Source organism: Sorex araneus, chromosome 6 (assembly GCF_027595985.1).
Source record: "Sorex araneus isolate mSorAra2 chromosome 6, mSorAra2.pri, whole genome shotgun sequence".
NCBI classification, from domain to species: Eukaryota; Metazoa; Chordata; class Mammalia; order Eulipotyphla; family Soricidae; genus Sorex; species Sorex araneus.
In genome coordinates this window covers 94,260,374-94,271,699 of record NC_073307.1, presented here as the reverse complement: position 1 = coordinate 94,271,699, position 11,326 = coordinate 94,260,374, and the positions used below count along the sequence as shown (strand labels likewise).

At 66.0% G+C, this 11,326-nt stretch overlaps 1 protein-coding gene across 1 annotated transcript; it reads left to right on the top strand.

Annotated features, from left to right (window-relative positions):
• The first annotated feature begins 691 nt into the window (after positions 1 to 691).
• Positions 692 to 11,326, top strand: RAC2 (Rac family small GTPase 2). The gene is made up of 7 exons (XM_055141174.1): positions 692 to 791; positions 4,074 to 4,145; positions 7,108 to 7,225; positions 7,430 to 7,492; positions 7,809 to 7,968; positions 10,281 to 10,413; positions 10,682 to 11,326. The coding sequence occupies exons 1-6, from the start codon at positions 757 to 759 to the stop codon at positions 10,409 to 10,411; spliced, it is 579 nt and encodes a 192-aa protein (XP_054997149.1). The 5' UTR covers positions 692 to 756; the 3' UTR covers positions 10,412 to 10,413; positions 10,682 to 11,326.

Sequence of the window (11,326 nt, the reverse complement as noted above, 5' to 3'; positions counted from 1 at the left end):
CTGGATATGCTGTGTGCTCTGGGTATACAGTAGGCACTGGGAAAGGTGGGTGCTGGGTATACAGTGGGCGCTGGGTGTTCAATGAGAACTGGGTATACAGTAAGTGCTGGTATACAGTAAGCATTGGGTACAGTAGGTGTGGGTATACAGTAGGCATTGGGCATACAGTGGTGCTGGGTATACAGTGGGTGCTGGGTGTTCAGTGAGCGTTGGCTATACATAAGTGCTGGGTGTTCAGTAAACATTGGGCACAGTGGATGCTGGGTATACAGTAGGCATTGGATATACAGTAAGTGCTGAGTATACAGTAGGCACTGGGCACGGTGGGTGCTGGGTATGTAGTGGGTGCTGGGTGTTCAGTGAGCGCTGGGTATACAGTAAGTGCTGGGTATACAGTAGGCATCGGGTGCGGTGGGTGCTGGGTATACAGTAGGCGCTCATGCAATGCTGGTTGCTTTGCAGGGAGGAGACTGAAATCTCAAGAAGCCCAAGGGCAGGACCCACTTGTCCGAGGGGACCCTCAGGAGTCCTGCTGGTCCCCCCAGCAGCAGTTCCAGTGCCAGGATGGGGGGCTGCAGCCAGGGCCCAATGGGGCACCTGAGGGCCCCCTGCGAGGTCCCACCTGACCGCAGGCCCCGCCCTCTGCAAACAGCAGCAGCCGCTCTGGCAAGTTCCCCTTCCGCTTCCTCGCTCCGGGCGCCCGGCCAGGCTCGCGGCACCCCGGCACCCGCAGAGACGCCCCCGGCCCCCGGCGCGATGCAGGCCATCAAGTGTGTGGTGGTGGGCGATGGGTGAGTGACCTGCTGCCCCCCGGGGCCTCCCAGGGACACCCCCAATCCCCGAGGAAGGTGGGGGTCCCCAGGAGAGGCCTCTGGTGGTCCCGGGGAGCCCCAGGTAGACGGGGGGGGGGACCGCCACCCTCTCCGCCAGCCCCACTCCCACCCCAGAAACCGAGTCTGGGGAGGGGGTTCAGGGTGGTGGCTGGGACCCGTGACTGGGACCCGTGACTGCACCCCAAAAGCTGCGGCCCGTCTCCCCTGGGACCTTAATTTTCAACCCTGCAGCTGCTGGTGGGGGAGGGGGCCCGGGGACCCGGCCTTGGAAATGTCACCTCAGCTGGGCCCCTGGGCAGAGGGGTCCCTGGGGGGCCCTGAGCGCGGAGGCTCCATCACCTTCCTCAGCCTGCGGGGGGGGGGGGGTGGGCAAGAGGGGACACAAGGGGAGGGGGAGGGGCGAGAGGATGGCGGCCGAGGTGGGTCAGTTTGGGGCAGACGGGCTGAGGGGGTCTGCCCAGGCATCAGGACCTCCGCTTCTCACCCCCACCTCCGTGTGGGCCTCAGTTTCCCCGTCTGTAAAGGGAAGGATGGACGGGGTAGGTCTTGGGCTGCTGGCTTGGGGTCCAGCCCGAGAGCGCCCCCCCTCACCGCTCCGCCCCGTCCCCGGCCGGGCTCTGTCCAGCCTCATGCAGGCGACGCCAGGACACAGGGGGGGGGCTTTCCCGCCCGCCCTGCCCAGAGGCTCCGGGCGGGGCGCCTGCTGGTGGGTCTGAGCCCTCAGCTGATCCTGAGCACTCTCTAATCTGCTCGCCGCCCCGCACTTCTGCTTTGCCTCAGAGGGGGGAAGGGGAGGCGGAAGCCCAGGGCAGCATCTCAGTCCCCGCTCTTGAAGTCACCTTGGTGGCGGTCTCCGGGGAGGCCTCCAGGGACCGGATAGGAAGTGACAAAACCCAGTGTGCAGGGGAAGGCCCAGGCCTGCCCCAGGGGCCGCTGCTTCCCCCCACCCTCCCAGGACCCACCCCGGCCAGCCGCCTGATGGGGAGGCTGGAACATTCTACCGAGCGTCTACTGTGAGCTGGGAACCCTCTGGCTCATGGTCCCATGAACCCTGACGAGAAGCCCATTCTCCAGATGGAAAAATGGAAACTCGGTCAGATGCCAGACCTCTTCGATTCGAACCCAGGCCTCTGGGTCCCCCAGGTTTACTGGATACGAGATTCAGGGCTTTGTCTAGGGGCTCCCTCTGACGCGTTTCTCAGCATACTCCCGAGTGCTGCTTTCAAAATGGGGAAACTAAGGCATGGGCCACACAGGACTTGCTGAGGATTATGCCACTGGGAGGTGTAAGCCCAGGCATAAGTTGGTAGAGCCCCGATCCGGGGCATTAAACAGTTCAGAGAGGGTCTCCTGGGCACCTCCTGCTTTTTTTTTTTCTTTTTGGGTCACACCTGGCGATGCACAGGGGTCACTCCTGGCTCTGCACTCAGGAATCACCCCTGGCGGTGCTCAGGGGACCATATGGGATGCTGGGATTCGAACCTGGGTCGGCCGCGGGCAAGGCAAACGCCCTACCCACTGTGCTATTCCTCCAGCTCCAAGCACCTCCTGCTTTGAAAGCGTTTTTAAAAAGGGCAGTAATTGCATTGTGACATCAAGGTGGATTTCACGACAGCTCACACAGCAGCACATGTGCCAACGTTACGTGATTGCTTCCACCTACTTTCTTCTCTTTGCCTTTGATCTAAGTTACCGGCACCCTTTCTTTTCCTCTGGGTGACCCTATTATTCTGAGAGCCTAAGGGTTTGTTTTTGTGTGTTTATGGGTGTTTCTCTCTGCCGCAAAGGAGTGGTGTGATGGCGTCTGTCTTTTCCGCCTTTTTCTGAGTTCCCTCCCTGCGGGGCACCCCCTCTTCTGTCCCTTCTGTCCCAGTCGCTGCAAATGGCAAGACTTTGCCTTTTCTTTCTTTCTTTCTTTCTTTTTTTTTTTTTTTGCTTTTTGGGTCACACCCGGCGATGCACAGGGGTTACTCCTGGCTCTGCACTCAGGAATTACTCCTGGCGGTGCTCAGGGGACCCTATGGGATGCTGGGAATCGAACCTGGGTCGACCGCGTGAAGGCAAACGCCCTACCCACTGTGCTATCGCTCCAGCCCCAAGACTTTGCCTTTCCTTAGAACACCCCGTTGTGTCCCGACTGCACCTCCTGGGGCCACCTCCAGCCCTCAGCTCTCGCGGGGTCCAGGCCTGCTGGACTTTCTCGGCCCGTGCTTTCAGGTCCTTCAGATAAACACCCGGCGTCGGTAGCCGAGCCTCACAAACCCAACAAACTCCCTGCGACATGACGGCTACACCAACAACACTGACTCCTGGTCTTTCCTTGTTCTGGTTGAAAGGCTCAGGGGGTCACTTCTGGCCCGTTACCGAAGGGGCCTTGCTGGACAGTATTTGGGGGACCAAAAGGTTCTGGGGAGCAGACTCGACACTCCCCCATTGCGAAGACTGTGCTCAGCCCTTTGACCCACCTCCCTGGGGCCTCCTAGTCTTTTTTTGGGGGAGGGGGGCCAAACCTGGAGGTGCTCAGGGATTACTCTTGGCTCTGTGCTAAGGGATCACTCCAGGCGAGGCTCAGGGGGACAATATGGGGTGCCAGGGAGAGAGCCCCGCTTGGTCCGACTCCTGTTACTGTTGCCGTCTCTCCAGCCTCTCAATAGCTGATGAACGCCATGCCCACAGGCGCGGGGGGGTTGTGGGGGTGCTTTGACTTGCACCCCCTACCCGGTCTACAGTGAGCGTCCCTTCATGAGCTTTTTGGCCACTGGGTGTCTCCTCAGGAGCCGGGTCTATGCAGACCCTCCTCCCACCCTTAACAGACTCCCTGCTCTCAACCCTCACCCTTGCCTCAGGCCGCCTGTCAGTTTGTTCAAAGTAGTTTTCCTCTGCTGAGATCTTGGTTCCGCAGCCCGGCGACACAGAGGGCCCTGGAACACGGCCAGGGGTCACACGAGCAGAGCTAGGAGGAAAGCCTGAGCGCCACCGGGCGCGGCCCATCCCCCACCCCCAAATACAGATCCCCAGTCGAGAATTTGTCCAAATTCATGGATCAGAATTTCCCGAGTCTTGCTTTAACTATCACTTCAGGTCCCAGGTGGGCCAGGTGGCGAGCACTGGGCGGGACAGAGGCTGGAGTCTTCCCCGAGGCTGCGCAGGAGGAGTGAGCCGGTGCCCAGAGCGCCCCCGGAACACACCCCAAGCCGGCTGCGACCCTGACCACCGTCTCTCCCACTTCTTATGTTTCAGAGCCGTGGGCAAGACCTGCCTTCTCATCAGCTACACCACCAACGCCTTCCCGGGAGAGTACATCCCCACCGTGTGAGTCCCGTGGGGCCGGGGCGCCCACCCAATCTAGGAGCGGTCGGGTGGAGCAGGAGCCTGCTGGGGTGCGGGCGCGGGGAGGGACCTGTGGGCGCCAGAACGCATGCGCAGGTGCTGGGCGGGGCGGGACCACCTGGAGGCCCCGCCTTCTTATTGAACGCTGAGGCCCCGCCTTTTTATTGGACGCTGAGACCCCGCCTTCTTATTGGACGCTGAGACCCCACCTTCTTATTGGACGCTGAGGCCCCGCTTTTTTTATTTTATTTTTTTTTTCTTTTTGGGTCACACCCGGCGATGCACAGGGGTCACTCCTGGCTCATGCACTCAGGAATCACCCCTGGCGGTGCTCAGGGGACCCTATGGGATGCTGGGATTTGAACCCGAGTCGGCCGCGTGCAAGGCAAACGCCCTACCCGCTGTGCTATCACTCCAGCCGCCCCCCCCCGCTTTTTTATTGGAGGCTGAGGCCCCACCTTCTTATTGGAGGCTGAGGCCCCGCCTTCTTATTGGATGCTGAGACCTCGCCTTCTTATTGGACACTGAGGCCCCGCCTTCTTATTGGAGGCTGAGGCCTTGCCTTCTTATTGGACGCTGAAGCCCCACCTTTTTATTGGACGCTGAGGCCCCGCCTTCTTATTGGACGCGGAGGAGGCAGAGGTCTGTCCCACGTTGTGTGGTAGGGTCCGGGCTGTAGACTAGCAGGAAGACGCTGGTTCCTTCCTGCATCATGCCCTAGTCCTCCTCTGTTTTTCCTTCCCACATCCGTGGTCCGAGACCTCCAGGCCCAGGTCTATGCCTCCTCCTTCAGGACGCTTTCCGGGTCTGGCCTGAAATGAGGGGGTCGCCCTCTGCCCCACCCCTGCCTCCCTCATGGTCCGACTTTCCCGGGACTACTCTTTTGCGGGGCTCCGTGCTCCTCAGCACAGCGCCCTGCACACCCCACCCCTGTCTCATCCCGAGCGGAGTGTTTCTGCGTCGAGGCCTTGGGTGCGTGGCGTGGGGGTTTCTGGGCGCTGGACTCATTTGTTCCCCGCTGAAAATGGTATATTCGGGGGCCCTGTGGGAAGCTGAGACTCAGAGCAGCAAAGGGCACCCCAGCATCAAGACTTGGGGGCCCCGCACTAACGTTTCTCCCAGGACACTGACGGGGCTCCAGCTGCCTCTGGCACCCCAGGGGTTACGGAGGTCAGAGAAACCCAGCAGAAGAGCAGGAAGCCAAGTCGGGGTGCTCCTGCCTCTGTGCTCAGGGGGCCGTATATGGGACAGGGTGAGCCCTGTAACACGGGGATGACGGATCTCTCTAGCCCTGGACCTGGTTTCCTCTTCCCCAACTCCAGGTTTCCCGGGGCGACGGGCCCTTCACTAAAGGTGTCTCTAGGCCCGTTACTCCTGCACCCACGGGCCCCAGGCAGTGTTCCGTGGCCCCGTGCCGCCAGCCACGCGTGCCTGCGGGGCGCTGGGCTCCCTGGATCCACCCTCTTCCGCGGAGGGCTTGGTGGGACTTGGGGGTGTCCAGCGGTGCTGGGCGCCGAGCCCCAGGTCCCCCCCCATTCACGCGGGGCTCAGAGCTGGAGTCGCGCCCCCCCCCCCCGCCCCCAGGAATACAGAAACGGGCCACACGGGGTCTGGGTGATCCCCTCGACTCTGGGCCTGTTTCCTCCTGGTAAACTAAGGACTCTGGTTTAGGGGCCACCCCTGGCGGTGCTCGGGACTTACTCCTGGTTCTGTGCTCTGGGATCACTCCTGGCGGGGCTGGGGAGACCCCGTGGGAAGCCGGCGATTGAACCCATGCAAAGCAAGCGCTCTCCGGGAGGGGAGGGGTGCAGGGCGGGGGTGGAAGGAGTGAGGCCGTAGGCAGGATCGCGGGTGAGCTGGGCAGGACATCTGGGCCCCCGTGGGGCCGGGGCTGACCTTCCTTGGGGACCGTTACAGATCTCAGTGGCTGAGGCTGGGTGGGGGGCGGGCAGAGGCAGGGCCTGTGTGGATGGCCCCTAGCCCTGGGGGTGCTGGGTGTGGGCAGGGGCGGAGACACACAGGCCGGGCAGTGCCCAGGGACAGTGGTCCAGGACAGAGCTGGGCGTCTCTCCTAGTGCTATGTGACCCTGGGCTGGTGGCTCTCCCTCTCTGGTTCTCACGTTCTCTTCCATAGCCTTCAGTGCCTGCCCTCAGGGGGATGGATGGTGAGAAATGTTGGGCAGAAGGAACTGTGGGAGCCTGTCTGGGTGCCAGGGGCCCGGCGAGTGCCAGGGGCACCTACGCTGTGCCACCTGCCGCCCTGCCCGTAACGGGGCCCTTCCCAGTCCTCTGGGAGGCAGATCTGGTGGGTAAACGCCTCCTCCACGCAGTCCCCCGTGCGGCTCAGCACCCGGTTCCCAGCGAGCCAGTGACCAGCCCCAGGGAATGTCACACCGCAGGCAGGGTGTCCCGCCCCCCACGCCCCCGAGTAAATACACCAAAAACTAGGAGTGTGGGCGGAACCGTGCGCCCTGGCTGAGGACACGGGGTGTGGCCCTGGTGGCCCCGGGCCTGTCCTCGGCCCCCAGCTTCCGGCCCAGGCGCGGAGCCATCAGTTCCAGTCGGCCGAGAGGCCCCTGGAGTGAGCCCCCGGCCCCCAGCCCCTCCCGGGAGCACCCCCCAAAGAAAGGCAGCATCAGCAGCCGTGAGCGAGAGAGAAGAAACCTGGGCAGGGGAGAGGGCGGGGCGGGGAGAGTCCCTCATCCCCGCGCCTGCTGCGGCCCCGAGTCCCCCGGGAGCGAGCCCCGAGCACTGAGCACTGAGCACACAGCCGGGAATGTCCCAAAGTCACAGCAGAGCGTGACGGCAAGATGCTGTGTGGCAGGGCCGGGGCCGGGGGTGGGAGGGGGCGTGTGGATCCAGGGCCGGAGGCTCAGCGCGGGGGTCAGGGTCCAGGCCCCGGGGTTTGGGGGCCCGGAGCTGACCCCGCTTTGCTGCCCCGCAGGTTTGACAACTACTCGGCCAACGTGATGGTGGACAGCAAGCCAGTGAACCTGGGCCTGTGGGACACGGCCGGGCAGGAGGACTACGACCGGCTGCGGCCGCTCTCCTACCCGCAGACGGTGCGCCCGGCCCGCGGGGGCCCGGGGGGCGGGGCGGGGCGGGGCGGGGCGGGACCCCGGCGGGGTGGGTGTGGCGAGGAGAGTCCGAGTCTGCGCCCCTGGCCCTGTCCTGGGGCTCTGTCTCAGGCTCCCCGCCCGGTGCTGGGGAGGGGGACAGGGACCCCCGGGCGCCCCGTGTGACCCCTGCCTCCCGCCCGCCCCCAGGACGTCTTCCTCATCTGCTTCTCCCTGGTCAGCCCCGCCTCCTATGAGAACGTCCGGGCCAAGGTGAGCAGGGGTGGGGCGCGGGGGGAGGCGGGAGGGCTGCAGGCAGGGAGCAGAGAGGGAGGGTCCGCCGTGACCCCGGGCGGGAGCCTGGCGGGGAGGTCAGCCCGGCTCTGGCCCTCTCTCCGCGGCCCCCATCCACACCCACCATCTCTCCCTCGCCGCACCCACCCCTGCCCGCCTGCCCGCACACCCTCGTGCCCCCCGCCCGAACAACCTCACGCCCTCCCTGGCCTCCCCCGCTCCGGGACCGGGTGCTCCCGTCTCCCCCCTCGGCACCCCCGACCTCCCGCACAGCCTTACCCCCCCCTCCCGGCAGTGGTTCCCCGAGGTGCGGCACCACTGCCCCAGCACCCCCATCATCCTGGTGGGCACCAAGCTGGACCTCCGCGACGACAAGGACACCATCGAGAAGCTGAAGGAGAAGAAGCTGAGCCCCATCACTTACCCGCAGGGCCTGGCGCTGGCCAAGGAGATCGGTGAGGGGGGGCTCAGGGCAGCTGCATGGGGGCGGGGGGGGCAGGGGGCCCTGGCTCAGCCCCGGACGACGGCGGACACGGGCTGCAGGGCCAGCCTGGACTGCGGCGCACGCGCTGTGTGACCCTGGGCCGGCCACTCAGCCTCTCTGTGCCGGTGTCCCCTATCAGCTGGGCACAGTGATGGCAGCAGAATGGGGTGAATGGGCCCCCCCCCGCAGCTCCTAGCTTGGTCCTGAACTCGGGGAAAGTGCTCTGTGCACGCCGCGATCAGCACCCACCCACCCCCCCCTCCTCTGCGGGGGAGCGCCAGGCCAGCCTGGCGTTTTCGGGAAGGCTTCCTGGAGGAGGTGTTTCTGCCTCGGGCCGGGGCGGGAGGCGCTGCCCCTCTGTCTCCTTCTCAGACTGGCCCCTGAGCTCCGGGAAGCGGGGTGAGGGGGGCCAGGTGTCCACTCCCAGGTGTCCAACCCTGGGGGTCCTGCCAGCTGTGGGGGGGGGCGGTGCGGCTGACCCCGGGGCCTCACCCCTGCCTCCAGACCTGCTGTCCCTGCCCCCCTGGGCCCCGCCCAGCCCCCCCACCGACCCCCTTCCTGCCGCCGGAAGTGGCGGGTGAGCCGCTCCCCGGGGCAGAAACCGCAGCCACCCCCCCTTCCTGCCGCCCGGGCCTGCCCCTGCCGTCCAGTCGGGGTCCTTCCTCCGCCTCAGACCCACCCAGCCGGGCCCCGAGCCCCCCCCAGGCCTCCCCAGCTGCCCCCAGCCCTTTAGAGCGTTTCCCTGGGGCCGCCCCGGGCAGTGCGCAGGGGCCCCGCCTCCCCGCCTGCCTCCCCGCTGAAGGCCGCACTAAGGGGTGGGGGGGACCGCGCCGGGGTGGGGGGGACCGCGCCGGGGTGGGGGTCCCGGCCCTGCCCTGCCCCGTGGCGGCCCCGCGTGCAGGGGCTGAGACTGAGGCTGTCCCCGAACTCTGTCGGGGGGTGGGGGTGGGGGCGGGGGGCTGGGGGGCCGGGGCAGGGTCTCTTCGCGGGCCTCCCTGGCTTTGCTGCTCTCCCAGCCCAGGTGAACCCGTGGGGGGCGCGGGGGGCAGAGGGAAGCGGTGTCCGGCGAGCAGCGACCCCCGCGCAGTGCCCAGGGGTTGTCTTCGGCTCGGGACCAGACTCTGGGACCAGCTCGCGGCTCTGTGCTCCTGTCCCCCGTGCAGAGCTGGGGCCGCCCTCCGGAGCACCCCCACACCGGGGGCCCACCACGCCCTCACTCAGCCTCAGTGTCCCCTGCCTGCCCGCTGCTGGGCCTCCAGCGGGCTCCCCACCTCCCCGGACTGCCCCTCTGCCCCGCTGTGCGTCCCCGGGGCGGCTGCTTGCTGTCTCTGGGCTGATTTTGATTTTTTCCGCCCCAGTAGTGCTCAGGGCTTACTCTTGGCTCTGCACTCAGGGATCACTCGGGGGACGGAGGGGGCTTGGGGTTCCAGGGTTGTGCCCGGGTTGACTCTGTGCAAGGAAAGGGCCATAACCACTGCGCCATCTCTCTGGCCCTCTCTGGGCTGTTGGAGGCACCTAGTTTAGCACCTTGAAGACCCGATGTCCGTCTCCAGGAGGGCCCTGGGCCGGGAGACAGTGCAGGGGTTGAGGCGCTTGCCTTGCACGCAGCCAGCGCCGGTTCCATTCCTGGGCCCACACTGGGTCCCCTGAGCCGTGAGCGACCCCTGAGCACAGAGCCAGGAGTCAGGCTTGAGCCCCACCGCGTGTGACCCCCAAATAGTGACAACCGAACTAAGGCGAGAGGAGCACAGGCCCCGCCCCTCCTCCCAATGAGGCCGGCCCCTCCCCCCGCCCCTCACACGGGCCCCGATGGCCCCAACTCCAAAAAAACTGGGGGCCCTGCAGCCCAGGACGGAGGGGTCAGCCCATCTTACCCACCTGGACCCTGGGCCGCAGACCCCGCCCCCGAGTGGTTGTGTGGGAGAAGGCAGGGAAAGGATGACCCCCTCATTCCCTCCCCACCTGCTCCGCCCCCAGCCCCCGCCCTCCCACCCCTCGCTGGGGTAAGCATGGCCTCGATGAACCTTCGTCTCATCCGTGAAATGGGGCCAGGCAGAGGAACGGGTGGTGACGTTTGGAAGGCGCTGGGGTCTGCCCCCCACCCCGAGGGCCCCTGGGGTCTCTGGCCTCCTGGGAAACGAGCAGGGAAACCGAGGCACAGAGGCTGCAAGCGCCCTGCCGGGAGCACGCCCCAGGGGACTGGACCGGGGCAGGAGCGGGGTGGTGGCGGCGGGGGGGGGGGGGAACCTGCCGTGCCCCACCCCCGCGTGTCCCTCTGCCCAGACTCCGTGAAGTACCTGGAGTGCTCCGCGCTCACCCAGCGGGGCCTGAAGACCGTCTTCGACGAGGCCATCCGGGCCGTGCTGTGCCCGCAGCCCGCGCGGCAGCAGAAGCGCGCCTGCAGCCTCCTGTAGCGGTAGGGCCCGCGCCGGCCGCCAGGGGGCGCTGCCAGGGGCAGGAGGCAGGGGCGGCAGGACTGTCCAGCTGGCGGCCGGCCGGCCAGAGGGCACTGGGACCCCCGGGGAGGAAGGCCAGGCAGAGGGGCCGCCTCCCCTGCTGGCGATCGGGCCAGGGAGGACCTGATGGGGTGGAAGGAGCCGGGAAGGGGGTCGTGGAGATTGGGGGGGGCAGCATGGAACCCCGAGACCCCCGTCTCACCCCCCCCCCCGCCTGTCTTCCCTCAGGGGGCAGCCGCCCTCCCAGCCTCACCGTTGCGGCTGTCCGGCGGCCCCCGCCCCTCCCCAAAGCCTGATGCTGGAGTTTGGCCGACGATGCCCGGACCGGAAGGGCGTGAATTTGTAGGCGCTGCATCCTGACCCCTTGCGCTCTCGCCTCGCCAGGGCCCAGCGGGGACCTCCGGGGCCCCACCTGGCCACCCCCGAGTTACTGCGGCCAGTGCCAGCTGCCCCATCTACCTGCACCCAACGCCTGAATCCCTGCTGGATGGATGGAGACTTGTTCACAGCTGGACCTACACACACACACACACACACACACGTACACACACACACACACACACACACTCTTCTGGCCTTCTCAGCCGAGTGTCTCCAACGCCTGCTCTCCAGCCCCCTCTAGCGGCCAGAGAAAACACCCCCCAGTCTCAGGGAGCAACGGCCCAGGGGTTCCCAGGCTTGGGTCCCGCTAACTCCTACCCTCCCCTAAGTCCGCGCGACTCCCACCCAGGGCCCCGAACGCGAGGATCTGTGAGCGTCTCCCAACTCTCAGAGCCTCCCAGTCACGACTTGAGCTGCTGCAAATGGAAAACTCTGCTTCAGCAGAAAATAAACGTGTCCTGTCGAGTGTGGAAGTAGTGTGCCTTCAGGTGC